We start from the raw sequence: 18,469 nt of genomic DNA, 5'->3' as shown, positions 1-18,469 counted from the left end.
GTGCTGCATCATACAGTGTTTATTTTAAAATTATTTCCAGTTAAGGTTCTATTCAAGACCGTATAGTTTATGTTCAAGAACAAGACATACAGAAATCTACAGACAAGTTGGCCTATAATTAACAATAATAGAACCAGGGCCATTTCAAGCAGGTAAAATTAAAGATCTGTTTTTACCTATTTGTGATATTCTTTATCACTGCTTTCTAGATGTAAATTGAATTTTGTGTTTATACTTCTTTTTGATGTCCCTTGAAGTCATAGGAAGCAGTACCCAACATATATGGGGAAATTTAAATTAGTTTCTAGTTGGCATGTCAAAATTTTTGGTTTAAAGCAATATTTTAATTTAAGCAAAAAGTATGGTCTTCATGATTATTTCCTTTGTTCTACTGAAGTTGCAAAACTATTTGAATTCAGCCAAATATTTATGTCTAGTTTTAATAAAACACCCGACTAAGCTTACAAAATAGACAAATTAGCCAGAAACTATTCATTCAGAGAAAGGTGTAGGTTATAAAGAACAAAGGAATGTAGGGTCATGAGAAATGAATGCAAATCCTGGGAAGCAATATGGATGCCTCAACAACCAATGACTGCCTTTCATAATTCATCAATGAATCTGAAACTTAGCTTTCAGTTTTTCATAACTATACATTTATAGTAACATGCTTCAATAGCTTTAAAGTAAAATGTAACATTAACATAAATTACTGATAAAATACAATAAATGTGTTGCACATTTAAATAAATGTGTTGCACATTTAAATCACTTTAAAGAACTCTGTCAGTATCTACATACTGTACAGATTTCTATATAAAATGAGGAACATATGAGAATTAAACTGCTACCTTGTTTCCATTTTTCCTAAAAGGATTTAATGTACATATATTTTTACTTCCAACTTAGTAACTTCAGTGAGTCATGTCTGAATATTTTCTACATGATGGACTCTGCTTCTGAAATGTCATGATTGGATATCCTTAGGGTCTGTTGATGATTATACAATATTTATGATGTTTGGGATCAACAATTTCAAATGATACTTTATATTGAAATACGATACTTCTTGAATATGATTATTTTACTTCAAGTCTAATTTTAGTTCCAGCGAAGGCAGTGCTGTCTTAAAGGCTCGGATAAGGTTTTCTTTTTCTCTTACTCCAGGAAGATCACTTAACAATAAATATTTCAGGTTTCTGCAAAAAGAGAAGGAAAAAAAAGCTACTTTGGTTTTGCCTTTACTCTTATAGCATGAACAATAAACTGTATTCACTGGCCTAAAAAATATTGCACATAGAATGTGTTTATATTACACTATACTTTCAAAATGACTTTTAGAACAGTAGTGTTAAGAGTGCTACTTTAAATGAAATTCATTCTAGGAGCTAAGCCAGACTTTGGAAAGTTGAGTTGTTCTGAATTATATCAGTAATTCTAACTGAATCTTTCCAAATACAGTATATGTATTATGCCATAGAACTCCTTTGCATGTGAAACACTAAATATGAATCTTAATCCAGAAAAGAAAAAAAATGGGAAAGTTCTTAAAAGAACTTCATTAAAAGATGAAGCTTCAAACCTTCAACTAATATAAGAGACAGTCTACTATTTTTGGTTCTGATGTTTAAAATTTCTCTACTAAAAAAAAAAATAAAAGTGGGGGTGGGGGAACCTGGCTGACTCAGTCAGTAGAGCGTTGAGACTCTTGATCTTGGGGTCGTGGGTTTGAGACTCACGGTGGGTACAGAGATTACTAAAAAAAATTAACTTAAAATTTCTCAAACTTTCTGTGATACTGAGGTTATTGTCAGAACATCAGGAAAAATTCTTCAAAAGATGGAGAGGAAGGATAATGGCAAATGCCCATTGATGGCCTATTGTAGCAGTCACCATGCTAGATGCTTGATGTACATTTACTTTTTAAAGAAGATGCCCCCTTAAAAACGCAATAAAACAATGTATTAAGGTTGATAATTTTAACTGTTTTAAAGTATTTTGGATGAAAGTTAAGTCATTTTCTTATATTTTTCTGAATTAAAAAAAAAAGGCTCCACCTCTTAATTGTTTTAAATTCTAATTATTCAGGGCAACTGTCTGGCTCAGTTGGTAGAGCATGCAACTCTTGACCTTGGGGTTGTGAGTTGGAGCCCCATGTTGTGGGTAGAGTTTACTTAAAGTTTTTTAAAATTTAAATTCTAATTATTCACTTTTAACATTACGAAGTTTCCATTTTGGTACTGACCACCTACCTTAAGTGATATAAAGCAATGATGCCTTTGTCTGTGACATTCCCACATGAAATTATTTCCATTTCCAATACGCTCTTTTGTAAATTTTCAAGTTTACCAAGTTTCTCCAAACAGTCATCCTCGATATAATGACACTTGCATAGCCTTATTTTTTCAACATGCTGTAGGCCCTCTAGGAGATAAAAGATACATTTTAAGAATCTGCTTTACCATTAAGATAACCAACTATCCTAGTTTGCCTAGGACTATTCTGGTTTTAGGATTGGAAATCCTATGTCCTCAGAAACCTCTCAGTCCCCAGGAAAACTTGGATGACTAGTCACCCTATTAACCATACAAACTATTCACTATATAATACAGGGCCATTCTGTAATCAGATGCCCATGTACTGGAGGAAAGAAGGGCCCACACCAGCAAAAGCTGTATGTGTACAATTATTCTCACATTATTGAGGGTTTCTCAAATGACAGAAATTTGACAGTTTGATAAACCAGGCCTTGAATTTTAAACCAATAAGCACAAAATAAAGGCATGTAGAGATAAGCTTAGTGGAAGGAGAAAGGAGAGGAAGGTGTTTGTAATATCTATTTAATTAAAAAAACCATACACAGGAAAAAACAAGCTGGATTGTACTGACAAGGGCAAAAAAGGACACACCTCTGACTGTAACAGTGAATCAACTGCAACAAAATGTCACTGCAAAGCACCTCCGTTTCCCATAAGCAAATGACAGCGTAGTTACCCATGTAATCAAATCCAATGCTCATGATACAAGAGTCCGTGGCATCAATTGCCTGAATCTTGTACTTGTCCAGAGGTCCTGTGGGGAGGTGGTTGTAGTCCTTCTGCCACCTCTCCTGGCCGTGGTAGCGCACCATGGCCCCACAGCGCAGCAGCCACTCCGATGCTGCCCTATCGGGTCCCACATCCCTGATGCGTTCATAATCCACTCTGTCGGCAAAGAACAAAAGTAGTTCGTTTTTAGTATAATCGCTAGCTGCTTAATGGCAGTCCGTCAACATAAATACAGTACAACAACAACTTTTCCTTTCAGATGACTGAGAGGGAGGGAAGTATACTCGTGAGAGTCATGTAAAAAAACATGAGGGCTCTTCCGGCTCCCTTTTTTGTTTTTCTTTTGTTCCCAAGTGAACTCTGTCTAGGCCTATTGTTTGTATATGAGTTTATCAGGCAGACATGTACCTTCATTGATTCACATGTAGCACAGTGCTTGACACCAGGAGGTACTCGGTAACTACATGTTGAATGAACGACTATACTGGGTTATTGGGTTTTTTTTTTAATGATAAAAGATAAAATGGAATAATTTCAAATCTGTTCAAATTAATGTCATTAATTTTTAATTATTTAATTTTTACATTTGCCTTTCTCGCTAGTTGGTATTAAAGCTATATTAAGCAACAAGCAGATGAGTTTCATTAGTTTCAAAATGATATTTCTTTTTTTTAAATCTTTAAATGTTTATTTTAATACAGGGAGAGAGAGAGAGAGAGCAAGTGGGGTAGGGACAGAGAGCAAGGGAGAGACAGAATCCCAAGCAGGCTCCACACTGACAGTGGAGCCCGACACAGGCTTGAACTCACAAACAATGAGATCATGACCTGAGCTGATATCAAGAGTCAGACGCTTAGCTGACTGAGCCACTCAGGCACCCCTCAAAATGATACTTCAAAGCATGCCACCCACTTTTTAAAAAACTTGAGTCCCCATGGTAGTATTTAAAAGGCTAACTATATCCCTTAAGATCCCTTTCATTTTAGAAAACTTGAATGGTACTGAAAGGACAAATAACAAAAATCACTGAAATCTTGACTGGAACCCAATTAGTTAATATTTTATATTAGTAATGTTAATATTTTCTGGTCTTTATTCAATGTTTGTATGTATGTTTTGTTATTAAACAAAATTAGGATCATATTGCACAAACTGTACAAAAAAAAAGATATTTGAAATACAAGAAATAACCAAATTAGCTACTGGAAACTCATCAGCTATAATAATTACCATGTTTCTTCACCTTAGAGCAACTTACTTATTAAACACTGCATTCAACCAGCCCCAGAAGTATCTGCAGTCACATGACCATGGGAGTTTCTTTAAGCCACACAACTGCTGGGAAATTTTTCCAAACAGCATCATTTGATCTAGACACACAAAACAGTATTCGTATTAGGTTATCAGCTGGCAATCAGAGTCCCAAACACACAGTAACTTGCTTTACAACTTCAAAGTCAATGCTCTTGTGCCAATGAAGTTGATGAGTCATTTGCCACTCAAAGTTATTGAACAAGTCACTCCTGTCTGTTTCTTGGTTTCTTTGCTGAAAAAAAAAAAAAAAAAAAAAAAGAGAGAGGCTGGATTGGATGGTCTGGAAGGTTCCTTCCAGCCTTGATATTAAGTTTCATTCTTCAACTTTGGGTTGGAGTCTGCCTTCAGTGTCGCCACCTGATGACCATTCAGGCAGTCCACCTACACATTTGCTGAAACCAGCTACTCCCAATCTACATTTCCAGTATCAAAATGACAAACTAAAATCACCTGGGGAGCAATGTGTCGAGGTTAAGACGCTTATATTCAGGAAGGGACAGGCGATGTGAAAACAGACCTTTCTAAGACAAGGTTGCAAGTAGCATCATCAGAATAGTACAAACAAAGGCAAGGGCAGCTAGGACAGACTGGGCAAGTAACTTCACCTCTGTGACCCTTGTTTTTCTCACTTGCAAAATCAGATGATTTGCTCAGGTGATTTCCACCTGTAAAAATCTATGAGCATGAGTTGAGAAAGTGATTTCTGAACTGAGTCTCAATCTGATTTAATTCAGTTCAAGTTTCTCTAGGAGTGTGCTAAGTCAGAGGAAAACCAAGATAAATGAAGTGTGGTTTCTGCCTTTGGATTGCTGAAAACTTACTGTGGGGTGAAGTGAGCTAAAACAAGTTATCAAGTCGTTAAAATAAATGATAGAACCTGAAAAGTTCCTTAAAGAGGTAAAATAAGGATAGACCAGGATTTCAACAGGCAAAATGCCAAGAGAAGGTATGTCAGGTGATTAGCTGAGGCAGAAATATTTAAGGCATGTTGTAGCTCAGTTTGGTTAGCACATGGGGATCATGAGAAGAGGAGGCAGACAGTTTACACAGTCACATCAGGAAGGGTCTCGCCTGATCAGCCAGGGAATTTGGATTATCTTCCACAGGCAGTTGGGAGTCACTGAGGTTTTAGCAAAGAGCACTGGCATGTTAGAGCTATGCTTCAGAATGTTATTTGGACAACAGCATCAAGACTGAGGGTCAATAGAAAAAAACAAAGAAACAGCTAACAAGGGCTTCAACTACGCATAGCCGTGGGAAAGGACCAAATGGGGAAAGAATGGGAACAACATTACAGAGTGGATTCCACATCTCAGTGAGATGTTCTGGCAAGGGCCAGAATAGTTGAAGATGACATTAAGTTTTGGTCTTGGGTCACTGGTTGGATGGTGATGCCATGAATAGAAATCAGTGTCAGGAGAACCAGCTGTAGGTTTCTCCCACCCCCATCCCCAGTTTTTCATATCCTAACTATGAAGTGTTAGCAGAACTTCTAAGTGGAGATAACCAACAAATTATTAGAGTGATTCACAAAATGGGAGAACTGGAATGAACTTAGACCACCTAGACCATTTAGAGATGAGGAAACAGGCCCTCATATTAAGTAACTTGCTGACACCCTAAATCCCTTCTGGAACAAGGTGGAGATTTAATAACTGCATATGTTTAAAAGAACTTGCTCAATGTTTCATGGCTAATTGGTGGTAGCACTGAGACCTGAACCTAGTGCTCTCTCCTACCAGTCTAGGGCTTTTTCCTCAGTCAATGGATGGTACTAGAACTTGGGAATAAGAAGACTAGAAAGAGGCCTGGGTGGGAACCACCCTAGAGCTGAGAAGTGACTGCAGATGTTGAGGCTATAGAACAGTGAGAGATGAGGTCTGAGGACAGAATCCGGGATCACCTCCATTCTTCATTTCCTTTCTACCATCATCTGCCTTCATCACTGCAAACCTTCCACCTGCTATCACTATCTCATTCTCAGCCCTTTCCAACTTTTTGTTAAAGCTCTCTCCACCTGTGCCCACCTCTGATAACTCAACTGGCTGCCAATCTCATTTATCTGGGCTTTCCAGCTTCAACTTAGGCTGTCCTATTTCCTGTCCCTCCCCGCTCTCCATCCCCATCCTGTCTGTGGAAATCTTACCCAGCCTCAAGACCTGATTCAAATGCCATCTCTACCCATGCATTCATTCATTCACTCAGTAAGTATTTATTGAATATCTGCTATACTTAGTGCCAGAGATACAATGGTAAGATTAAAAAACAACAAAGGAGAGGGGCGCCTGGGTGGCTCAGTTGGTTAAGCGTCCGACTTCGGCTCAGGTCACTATCTCGCGGTCCGTGAGTTCGAGCCCCGCGTCGGGCTCTGTGCTGACTGCTCAGAGCCTGGAGCCTGTTTCAGATTCTGTGTCTCCCTCTCTCTCGACCCTCCCCCGTTCATGCTCTGTCTCTCTCTGTCTCAAAAATAAATGAACGTTAAAAAAAAAATTATAAAAAAAAACAACAAAGGAGAAACAGAGAAAGACAAGGTTCTTTGTCCTCGTAGAATATATACTCTAATGAAGACAGACAACATAAAAACAAATAAATAACATGCAATATGTCTAAACAGAGGTATTAACAAGTTCTGTGAAACACAAGAGGAGGGAGGGAAGGGAAGGCTTCACACTAGAGTTGTCTTTTGAGAGGGTCTTAAAGGATAATTAAGAGTTTCTAGTTAGGCAGACAAAAAGAAAAGTGTGCAGAGGAAAAAGGAGAGCAATGATTACATCTTATTAATTTCCATTTTTCTTAGCACCTAGCACATTCCCGCCCACCAAATGCAAGAGTTTAATAGATATTTACTTATTAGTGGTCTTCAATGGTTGATATATTTCCATAGAGAAAGGCAAACCAGAGAGACTGTTATTAAGTAAATTAGAGTAGTCTGTGAAAATTGAGTACCTTCACTTGATTCATTTTGGTTCACCTTATAATTCAGCTTAAAGGAAAGGCTAAATTTACTCCAGCTAGGATCTCTAAAAATACTAGATTATTATATTTAAAATACTTTAAACATGAATATAAAAATTTTACTTGGCAATAAAGGTAAAAAAAAATAATAAATTGGTGGGGTTTTACATTCTCAACTGCACCCCTGCTGATTTTAGAATTCAAGCAGTTACTTCCGGAAATGTTTTCTATAAGGACAGAGGAGACCTCTAGTGGTGAGTTGGTGAATTTAGCTCTAATGATTGGGGGAAAAAAACAAACTAGTTAACAGCAAGCTGAAAAAAAAAATAGCTACTACTAAATTATTGCTTCAATAAATAATTCAGAAATTAAAAAATCATTTAAAAAATCTCCTTCTTACTCTCATAACCTGGCTTAAAGCACATGTTTCTAAAAATTGCAATTATGCTTGTTACTTACAGAAGGCTAGATCTCTAATGTTTGATTCAAAATAGGATGCACACAAAATGTTTCTGAGTAGGTTTGGTTGAGAGTTCCCCTGTTTGCATAAAAAAAGTAAGTTTTTTTAAAGTGGAAGTTCTGGGGTGCTTGGCTGGTTCAGTTTGTAGAACATGCAACTCTCGATCTCAGGGTTGTGAGTTCAATCAAGTCCCACATTGGGCATGGAGCCTACCTAAAATTAAAAAAAAATTTTAAATAAAAGTAACAGTGGAAGTTTTGTTTTTACTTAGCTGGGCTATCCAAAGCGATGGCTAACTAAGTGGCCCAAAGGACTGAACTAAAGAACTATTTCTTGAGGGTGATAAAAATGTGAAGGGGCAGATTTGGGGAGATTTTGCCCCAAATTACAACCCCACCTCACTGCAAATCACCCAATATTGATGCCAACTCTTATTCCTGAGGTGTATAGAGTCTAGTGAAAAGGAAGAGAAAAATTCATTAGGAATTGGAAGCAAAGTTCCCCAAAGCCATTCCTCGGCCAACATCACATGGGATCCAGTGAAGTAATGTCTTATTCGTTCTGACATAGATGGAAGATGAACTTGAACTCTCAGCTGAGGGTGGTGTCATGAATACAAAATGTCATACCCAAGACATTACAGGGTGTATGAATGGAAGGTAAGCTCTTGATTTGAAATTACTTAACTGAAACAAATTATGGTACAGTCAAACCTAGGGGAAGGTAAGCAGAAAAAAAAGTTATACAAAGAACAGATGTATTGTGAGTTCTTTCATCTTGCTAAACAAAGAAGCATGTACTCAAAATTACATGGTAAACAAGTCACTACTTTGGGCTCAAGTGTCCCATGAAAGTTGGCCATAAACATGTGTAATTCTGTATTCAATCTAGTAATAAAAATCCACTACCTCCAGTGCAAACTAAAAAATAACCATCTCCACTAAACACCTATCAGAATGGCAAAAATTAAAAACAGTGACAACACCAATTGCTGGTGATAAGAACCAGATCACTCAAAACATTGCTGGTGGGAATGTATAAAGGAACAGCCACTTTGTTTTTTGTTTTTTATTTTAGAGAGAGACCGAGGGACTGGGGGAGAGGGGCAGAGGGAAGAGAAAGAGAGAGAATCTTAAGCAGGCTCCATGCTCAGCGTGGTGGCTGATGCAGGGCTCTATCCCACAAACCTGGGATCATGACTTGAGCCGAAACCAAGAGCCGGACGATCAACTGAGCCACACAGGTGCCCTGGTACAGCCATTTTGGAAACAGTTTGCCTGTTTTTTACAACACTAAACATTGGTTTATTTGACCCAGCAATTGGACTCTTAGGCATTTATCCCAGAGAAACAAAAACAGGTTCACACAAAAAGCAGCACATTAATGTTCATAGCAGCTTTATTCCAAATAGCTAATTAGAACTCAGATGTGTTTCAATGGGTGAATGGTTAAACCTATTGTGGTATACCCGTATCATGAAATACTACTCCCCAATAAGAAGGAATGAAACTTTCATACATACAACGATCCCAAGGGATTACACTAAGTAAAAAATAGCTAATTCCAAAAAATTACAGATTGGGGAAGGGGTGCCCCGAAGGAGTGAAGTTATAAAAGGGTACCCGTAGATCCCTTGTGGTGACTGAACTGTGTTGTAGCTGGACTGTGGTGGTGACACAACAATCTACACATGTGATGAAAACTAAACAGAACTAAATAGACACACAAATGTAAAGCTAAGGAAATGGGAGTAAGATCAACGGGTTATGTCAATGTCAATTTCCTGGTTATGATACTGTCCTACAGATTTGCAAGATGTTTTCATGGGGGGAGAAGGGGTAAAAGGTACACAGGATCTCTATTGTTCCTTACAACTGTATGCGACTCTACAATTATCTCAAAACAAAAAATTGAATTTAAGGAATAACCATCTCATTATTATTATTTTTTCATTTGTGATGGAAAAAGCAGGTAACATTCTATGTTGTTTTCACAAACAAAGGCATTCAACTGTCCAGGAGGTAAAACCATTTGAACATAATAAAAAGTCATTTATCCAGTGCACTTGACCCTTCAACAACGTAAGGGTTAAGGGCAGTTGAAAGTCTGCATAGGATTTTTGACTCCCCTCAAATTTAACTGCTAACAGCCTACTGTTTGATTAGAAGCCTTACCAATAACATAGGTGATTAACACATATTTTGCATGTTATATGTAGTATACACTATGTTCTTATAATAAACTAGAGAAAAGAAAATCATAAGCAAATACATTTAGAGTACTGTATTGGATTTATTGAAAAACATCTGCCTCCAAGTGGACAGGAGTTGTTCAAACCTGTGCTCTTCAAGGGTCAACTAACTGTATTTCACTCCGCTAAACACCCTTGGGCTTTATTTCATGTAATCCACACAATAGCCCTGTGTGAGAGACACAGCTATTACTCCTAGTTCACAGAAAAGATCTGAGGCAGAGACGAAGTGACTTCCCCAAGCCACCAGAATAACAGTTGGAACCAACTCAAAGTCCTTCCAGAAATAAAGTTTTTAACATTCTAATTTTGTTCTGTTCAGCTGTTCTGACCCTAAAAATGAAAAACTGCCGATAAGCACTGAGCACAGGCGTTAAACGGCCACGGTGAGGGCGAATCACCAAATTTCAGTCGGAAGGTCGCTTAGGGATTCCATAGCCCACCTCCTTCACTTTACAGATAAGAAAACGGGGTGAAGAGACCTGTACGGAAGAGCCCCGTATTCCCAGGTCCGCACAGTGGGTTTAAATCTGTATCTCCACCCAGGATTTAAGATAAGGAAACAGACTGCCTAATGATGGCAGACAGAGCCATCTGGTTCTTCTAGGCGCTCGATATTTACAACACCAAGAAATGACACCGTCAGGAGCCCTACAAAAAGAAGTCCAGAAGACCGCAGGCTACCAGGCGTTGCCGCGACAAGGCCTCCGTCCGGAGCGAGAGCTAGGGCCAGACGGGCAGCGCCCCTCAGTGGGCAATTCGCCTGCGGGAGGCCAGCAATGGGCCTCCCGCAGACAAGGGCCGAGCCGGAGGCAGGGAGGCCGCTGGGCCCGCCCAAATGAGAGCTTTCACCCCAGTCACGCCCGCACTCTCTCCCAAGGCCCCGAGGACGCAGGGCCTGAGGTCACAAGACGCGCGGCTCGGCGGGCCACCTTTTCAGTGAGCCCCGCACTGGGAGAAGGAAAAGGGCAGAGCGTAACCACCACCCTACTCCCGCCTCGCGCGGGGCCTAGCTCCTCTACTCACGGCATTGGATGAACGGAGGGAGCGAGCGAGCGTGCCCCGCGTCTACGGCGCCGCCGGCCTGCCCTTCGCCCTCCGCCGTGTGCGTCCATTGGCTACTGGCGTCGCTCCCACGTGGGGCGAAGACACGTGCTCCATTGGCCCCTGAGTGGGAGGCGGGATTAGACAGCGCCGAGAGCCCCGCAGCGTCCGGCTCCAGGGACCACCTCTGGGGGCTGAGGGAGGACGGGGGAGGGGCGCAGGCGATGGTCCCCGCACTGCGCTATATCCGCGGTGCCTGCGGCCCGGCCCTCGGAGGTTTCCCCGGGGGGTTCTCCTCCGCAGGCCGGCCGGCGCCGGGGAGGTCCTGGCCGCTGTGCCAGGGTGGCCGTCCAGCTAGCACCCGGTGAGTAGCCGCTGGCCTGCCCTCGCCGCCTTTGCGACCGCTTCTCTCGGAGGTGCCTCTCGCTGGACCTCTGCCCCTACTCTACTTCCCTGCCCCGGGCGTGAGTGAAGGTGGGGTCCTTTGGAGCCCTGGCTGCAACCTCGGATCCCAGGAGTTACCTGTAGGATTCACTGGTTGTGTTTGTGTGACGGATGAAAGGAATAAGGCGGTGTTGAGTGGAGCTCTAGAACAGTTCTGGTTTTCAGTACTACCCTCCACTTCCCTTTCAATTCTTGGGTGGGTTACTTAAGCTTCTTAAAGGCTCAGTTGTGAGTAGGAGCCTAGTCTCTCCCGTAGGTGGTCGTTTTAAGGGTTAAAGGACCTATCACACTAAGCAATCAAAGAAACTGTTTATTAGCTGGCATCCCTGATGTTGCTTGGATGATTTGAAACCATTCTTAAATCAGTCAGTTCCTGGCAAACACTGCGTAGAGTTGCCCTGTGAGAAGCAGTTCAGTTACTAGTCAAAACCTGCACAAGTAAGTGTCCTGTGATTTGAAGTTTGGAGGTCACGTTAGAAACCACGGTCTTTCTCTGCTCTCTGTGAAGGAAATGGCTTATGCTAAGGCATTAAAACTGGAAAGCTCTTGGATATTTTGGGAAGTAGAAGGTGGGCAAATTGAATGTGGCTGGGGCTTAGTGGAATAGAGATGGTGTGGAATGATACTGGAGACAGGCTACATCACAGCAGAGATTTGATTTGATTTTAACTACACATTGAACTTTATTCTAAAGGAATTGGGAGACTTAGAGGGTTTTTAAGAAGAGGGAGTGCTTAAATGTTGAGGTTTCAAAAGTTGACTGGCTACTGTGTGTTAATTTGGAGGATTAGAGTGGTATAGGATTTGTGATTCATAGTGGGGGTATGTAGACAGTTATTTTGGGAATGCTTTTCTTAAGGAAACAAGGTAGAGTTAGTGAGGGTTTTGTGTATACTTTTTATTTTGAAATAATTCTAGACCCACAGGAAATTGCAAAAATACAGATTTTAGGTAAACTTCAGGTAGTTTACCCCAATGATAGCGTCTTCCCTAACTATAGTACAATATCAAAACTAGGAAATTGACATTGGTATGACACAGACCTGTTCAGATTTCATCAGTTTTTAGATGCACTCATTTGTGTGTGTGTTTCTATGCAATTTAATCATGCTGCTTTGTGTAACTGTCATCACAAAATACACCACAAAGATATCTCTTATGTTACCAATCCCTTTATATTCACATACCATCTCTTCACCCTTCCTAACCCTTGGCAATCACTAATCTAGTCTCTAGCTGTAAAATTTTGTCATTTTGAGAATGTTTTGTAAGTAAAATTACACAATATATAACCTTTTGAGATTGGCTTTTTTCACACAGCATAACGTCTTGGAGATTCATCCACGGTCTTGCCTATATTGACAGCAGTTTCCTTTTAGTTGTTGAGTAATATTTCATCATATGGTTGTATTACAGTTTGTTTAACCATTCACCGGTTGAAGGACATCTGAGCTGTTTGTAATTTGGGGCTCTTATGAATACAGCTGCTGTGACGTTTATATACAGGTTTTTGTATGAACATCCGTTTTTATTTTTCTGAGATAAATGCCCAAGGGTGTAGTTGCTAAGACATATTTAGTTAGCACATGCTTAGTTTTTTATTTTCATTGTAGGCATGGCTTTTAATATAGGGCCATAAAAGGAATATCCATTGAGAAATACTGAGTATTGATTTATAAAAGAAGAGTACACCAGAGGTTCCCAAGGAAGTGTAAAACATGAAGTCATGCACCTGGGATCCAGGTTCTGAATATTAGAATTTCCCTTACAGAAAGACTTGAGATGAGTGGAGTCCATGTTTGGGACTCAAAAAGAGACCATTATATCCTTTAAGTGGGAGATCTTCAACAATCCAAAGAATGACCTGAGGAAGAGTGGGAGATCAATGATGTGGCCCAAATTGGGTAAGATATAAGCCCAAAGATCTGTTTTTCCTATGTACGAGTGAGAACAGAACAAAGGAGGTTGTGCCAACGTCAAGGCCTAAACCAATTTTCTGACTTGAGTGGAGTGTGTTATACAACGGCAAAGATAAATGTTTAGTTTTTTAAGAAACTGCTATACTCTTTTTCCAGGGTGGCTGTACTATTTCACATTCCTACCAGCAGTGTGTGAGTGATCCAGTTCCTCCTCATTCTCACCAGCATTTGGTGTTACCACTTTTTAAATTTTAGCCATTCTAAGAGGAGTGTAGTGACATCTTATTGTAGTTTTAATTTGCATTTCCCTAGTCATTAATGGTAGTGAACATCTTTTCATGTGCTTATTTTCCATCTGTAGATCTATCCTCTTTGATGAAATTTGTTCTTATCTTTTGCACATTTTCAAAATGGCTTATGTGGGAGTTCTTTATATATTCTAGATATGAGTCTTTTGTCAGATATGTGGCTTGCAACCAACTTGTTGGTTGTCTTCTTACCCCCTTAACAAAATGTTTTGCAGAACAAAATTTTTAATTTTGATGAAGTCCAGTTTATCAGTTTTCCTTATATGGATCATGCTTTTGGTGTCTTCTCTTCACTTAGCCCTAGATCCCAAAGGTTTTTTCCTTTGTTTTCTTCTAAAAGTTTTGGGGCGCCTGGGTGGCTCAGTCGGTTAAGCGCCTGACTTCAGCTCAGGTCACGATCTCGCGGTCTGTGAGTTCGAGCCCCGCGTCGGGCTCTGGGCCATCAGCCCAGAGCCCGGAGCCTGCTTCCAGTTCTGTGTCTCCCTCTCTCTCTGCCCCTCCCCCGTTCATGCTCTGTCTCTCTCTGTCTCAAAAATAAATAAATGTTAAAAAAAAAAAATGTAAAAGTTTTATGGTGAATATTTTATGATATAATACATTTATTGTAAATTTTTAAAAATTAGAATATTGGTATTGTGTGCATGTTTTAAAGAAGGCTTTTAGAAATAATATATTGAAATATTTACAGATGCTGTTTAGGATTTGCATCAAAATAATTTAATGCAGGAGGAGGTGAAATAGATGGGATATAGAAAAAGCAAGATTAGCCATATGCTTACCAAAGTAGATATGTTGGGCATGAGGTAGGTGCTAAAGGTAATCTTTTTCTGCTTCTCATTACTGAATTAGATAGACTATACATGCCCTTCCTAATCTTTGAAATGGTTGTATAATCCGGATTTATTATGGCTAAAATTGTGGCTGTAAGCCTATTTCTGGATCAGTTATTTCCCTAAGGTTTGAAATTCTCACTGACTGTTTCCTTCTCAGTAGAAAAAAGTTCTTGCACACTGAAGACTTGAGTGTCTTGAAGGACCTAAGTCTTAAAGACCTAATGTGTTGGTTTATCCTCAAGAATACTGCACTTGAGTTTTAAATGAATAGTTGGTAGAGAAGAGTGTGATGCTTAACACAGAGTAAACACTCTGCCCAGGCAGAGTGCTGTGGAGAGTGAGATTGAGAGAGGCTTGGGAACTAGTTATCCTGCCTGCTGGGTGTGGCAGCTTATATTACTGACCCAGCAATGCATGTAATTCTTAAAGGCTTTTTCCTTTAAGAAGACAATATCATAAAGCCCAATAAATATTTGATTGTAATGATTACAAATTAATAGTTTGATGAAAATTATGCACACGAAATTTGATGAGATCTACTGTAAACATGTAAAGTAAAATACTTTAAAGGTGACTTTCTCTTAAAGCTCATTTGATGTAGTCGTTATTGGTGGCGGAATTGTGGGCCTTGCCTCTGCCAGAGCACTCATCCTGCGACATCCAGCACTTTCCATTGGTGTTCTGGAAAAGGAGAAAGATTTGGGTATGTATATTACCAGTGTTGCTCTTTGGGCTTAACCTGAATACCTGCTCATTATTTCAGTTCTGCATCTTTCATGTTGAATGTCATTATTAGTACCTTAGTTTGGGTTCTTCATAAAGCAGAGCCTGGGACCAGAACTTGAGTAGAGGTGATTTATTTGAGATGTTGTTTAGGAGGCAGAAGTGAGGAGTGTGGAGAGTAAGCCTGAAAGGAAGAAAAGCCACAGGAGGGTACATAATCAAGGTTGCAATTGTGAGCTTGATTCCTCTGGGACCTCTGAGGAGCAACATAAACATTTCCAAGGATTGTGCTCATTTTTCCATCAGCTAGTGTTTCTACTGGCTGAGGATTGCCCCTGGGGACATTGAGTTGTAATCTTCTCCCTCTCCCCTCCTGTCACATTAGAAAAGGCCCTGGGGCGGAATACCCAGAGCTATAGTGGGTTTGCCAGCAGGGAGAGTTGGGTTTGTGCACCAAAGTTTGCTAGTAGTGAGGAGTGTGTTTGTGCATCAAAGTTGTAACTGAAGTGAAAGATGGCCTGAGGGGATGTGGCATGGACACCAGGGATGGCTACTAGAAGAAGTTACCAGTGTCCTGCCTATAAGTACAAACTCAGGCAGAATTTTCAATAATGTGGTCTCTACTAACTTCAACTTTGTTTGTTCCTCCACTTTGTAGCTTTTGAATACTTTGTATAGTTTCTCTTATCCTGTTTCTCTCGCCCGGTAGCTATTCACCAGACTGGACATAACAGTGGTGTCATACATAGTGGAATTTATTATAAACCTGAATCTCTAAAAGCTAAATTATGTGTACAAGGTGCAGCCCTCATCTATGAGTATTGTAAGCAAAAAGGAATTTCCTACAAGCAATGTGGTAAGGTAAGGCATTTTACTTACAGCCTTGACTTACTTATAACTAGCATTTTCTTAGCAATGTTTAATGTTGAATTTTAAAAAATGGCTTTTCTCTCTTTATGTAATTTTCAAAGTCTAATGTTAGAAAATAACTTTAGAAAAAGTGGTATGACTAACTCCACGTAATTTAAAAAATAACAGTTTTATTGACATATAATTTATATACATTATGCCATACAATTCACCCTTTTATTGAAGTGTTCAATTTGGTTTTTAGTATATTCATAAAATCATGCAGCTGTCACCACTGTCTGATTTTAGAACATGTACATTACCTCAAAAAGAAACCTTTATGCATTAACAGTCATTGCCTATACCTCTCACTTCCTATTCCTACCTTTCCCCGGCTCCTGGCAACCACTAATATACTTTCTGTCTCTGTGGATTTGCCTATTCTGGAAGTTTCCTATAAATAGAATCCTACAATATGTTGTCTTTTGTGACTGGCTTCTTTTACTTAGCATGACGTTCTCAAGCTTCATTTATCTTATGGCGTGAATCAGTACTTTATTCCTTTTTATAATCCATTGCGCAGCTATATCACATTTTATTTACCTATTTATCAGTTGACGGACATTTAGGTTGTTCCCATATTTGACTATTATGAACACTGCTATTAGACTATTATGTATAATGCTGCTATGGACATTTATGTACACTTTTTTTGTATGGACCTGTATTTTTTTAATATATAATTTATTGTCAAATTGGTTTCCGTACAATACCCGGTGCTCATCTCAACAGGTGCACTCCTGAATGCCCATCACCCACTTTCCCCTCTCCCCCAACCCCCCATCAACCCTCAGTTTGTTCTCAGTATTTAAGAGACTCTTATGGTTTGCCTCCTTCCCTCTCTGTAACTTTTTTTTTTGTCCCCCTTCACCTCCCCCATGGTCTTCTGTGAAGTTTCTCAGGATCCACCTATGAGTGAAAACATATGGTATCTGTCTTTTCTCTGCCTGACTTATTTCACTTAGCATAACACTCTCCAGTTCCATCCACGTTGCTACAAAAGGGCAGATTTCATTCTTTCTCAGTGCCAAGTAGTATTCCATTGTATATATAAACCACAACTTCTTAATCCGTTCATCAGTTGATGGACACTTAGGCTCTTTCCATAATTTGGCTATTGTTGAAAGTGCTGCTATAAACATTGGGGTACAAGTGCCCCTATGCATCAGCACTCTTGTATCCTTTGGGTAAATTTCTAGCAGTGCTATTGCTGGGTCATAGGGTAGGTCTATTTTTAATTTTTTGAGGAACCTCCACACTGTCTTCCAGAGCAGCTGTACCAGTTTGCATTCCCACCAATAGTGCAAGAGGCTTCACGTTTCTCCACATCCTCTCCAGCCTCTATAGTCTCCTGATTTGTTCATTTTAGCCACTCTGACCGGCGTGAGGTGGTATTTCAGTGTGGTTTTGATTTGTATTTCCCTGATGAGGAGTGACGTTGAGCATCTTTTCATGTGCCTGTTGGCTGTACGGACCTGTATTTTCATTTCTCTCAGATACATACCTAGGAGTGAAATTCTCAGGTCATATGGTAACTCCAAGTTTAACATGTTGAGGAACTGCCAAACTTTTTTTTAAAGTTCCACACTATTTTATTTTATTTTATTTTTAAGCATTTTTATTTTATTTATTTTTTTATTTTTTTTTCAACGTTTATTTTATTTTTTGGGACAGAGAGAGACAGAGCATGAACGGGGGAGGGACAGAGAGAGAGGGAGACACAGAATTGGAAACAGGCTCCAGGCTCTGAGCCATCAGCCCAGAGCCTGACGCGGGGCTCGAACTCACGGACCGTGAGATCGTGACCTGGCTGAAGTCGGACGCTTAACCGACTGCGCCACCCAGGCGCCCCTTTTTTTTTTTTTTTTTTTTTTTTTTTTTTTTTTTTTTTAAGCATTTTTAAAAATGATTTTTATTTATTTTTGAGAGACAGAGAGTGTAAGTCGGGGAGAGACAGAGTACGAGCTGGGGAGAGGCAGAGAGAGAAGGAGACACAGAATCTGAGGCAGACTCCAGGTGCTGAGCTGTCAGCACAGAGCCTGATGTGGGGCTCAAACTCGTGAACCACAAGATCATGACCAGAGCTGAAGTCAGACACTTAACCGATTGAGCCACTCACATGCCCCAAAGTTCCACACTATTTTAAATTGCCATCAGTAATGAGGATTTCCGTATCTCCACATCCTTGCCAACACCTGTTATTGTGTCTTTTAGCCATCCTAGTAGGTGTGAAGTGGTATGTCAATATGGTTTTGATTTGCA

General features: G+C 39.9%; 2 protein-coding genes across 9 annotated transcripts in view; one reads left to right on the top strand and one right to left on the bottom strand.

Annotated features, from left to right (window-relative positions):
* Position 1: 1 nt before the first annotated feature.
* On the bottom strand, positions 2-11,166 carry DMAC2L (distal membrane arm assembly component 2 like). Of its 4 annotated transcripts, none has more exons than XM_058738991.1 (6): positions 11,054-11,165; positions 7,776-7,989; positions 4,306-4,417; positions 2,995-3,203; positions 2,253-2,424; positions 2-1,199 (listed from the first exon to the last, which is right to left on the bottom strand). In XM_058738991.1, exons 3-6 carry the CDS (start codon positions 4,410-4,412, stop codon positions 1,085-1,087), a joined length of 603 nt encoding a protein of 200 aa, XP_058594974.1. In that variant the 5' UTR covers positions 4,413-4,417; positions 7,776-7,989; positions 11,054-11,165; the 3' UTR covers positions 2-1,084. The 4 variants fall into 4 exon arrangements, with proteins under 4 accessions (XP_058594974.1, XP_058594977.1, XP_058594975.1 ...); XM_058738994.1 differs by having other exon boundaries at positions 7,776-7,854; positions 11,054-11,127; XM_058738992.1 differs by lacking the exon at positions 7,776-7,989 and having other exon boundaries at positions 11,054-11,159.
* Positions 11,167-11,193: 27 nt separating this feature from the next.
* L2HGDH (L-2-hydroxyglutarate dehydrogenase) overlaps positions 11,194-18,469 on the top strand; it is a 44,597-nt gene continuing 37,321 nt past the window's right edge. For 2 of the 5 annotated variants that reach the window (XM_058738984.1, XM_058738985.1), the window contains exons 1-3: positions 11,194-11,435; positions 15,163-15,278; positions 16,008-16,159. In XM_058738984.1, the coding sequence (XP_058594967.1) occupies positions 11,296-11,435; positions 15,163-15,278; positions 16,008-16,159 (408 nt within the window). In that variant the 5' untranslated portion in view covers positions 11,194-11,295. Of the gene's footprint in view, positions 11,436-13,286; positions 13,420-14,430; positions 14,546-15,162; positions 15,279-16,007; positions 16,160-18,469 lie in introns of all 5 variants that reach the window. The other 3 variants (XM_058738982.1, XM_058738986.1, XM_058738981.1) reach the window with 3 other exon arrangements.

This window comes from Neofelis nebulosa, chromosome 7, assembly GCF_028018385.1.
Source record: "Neofelis nebulosa isolate mNeoNeb1 chromosome 7, mNeoNeb1.pri, whole genome shotgun sequence".
NCBI lineage: Eukaryota > Metazoa > Chordata > Mammalia > Carnivora > Felidae > Neofelis > Neofelis nebulosa.
The sequence above is the reverse complement of the archived record's forward strand: the minus strand, read 5'-3'. Positions and strand labels throughout refer to the sequence as shown.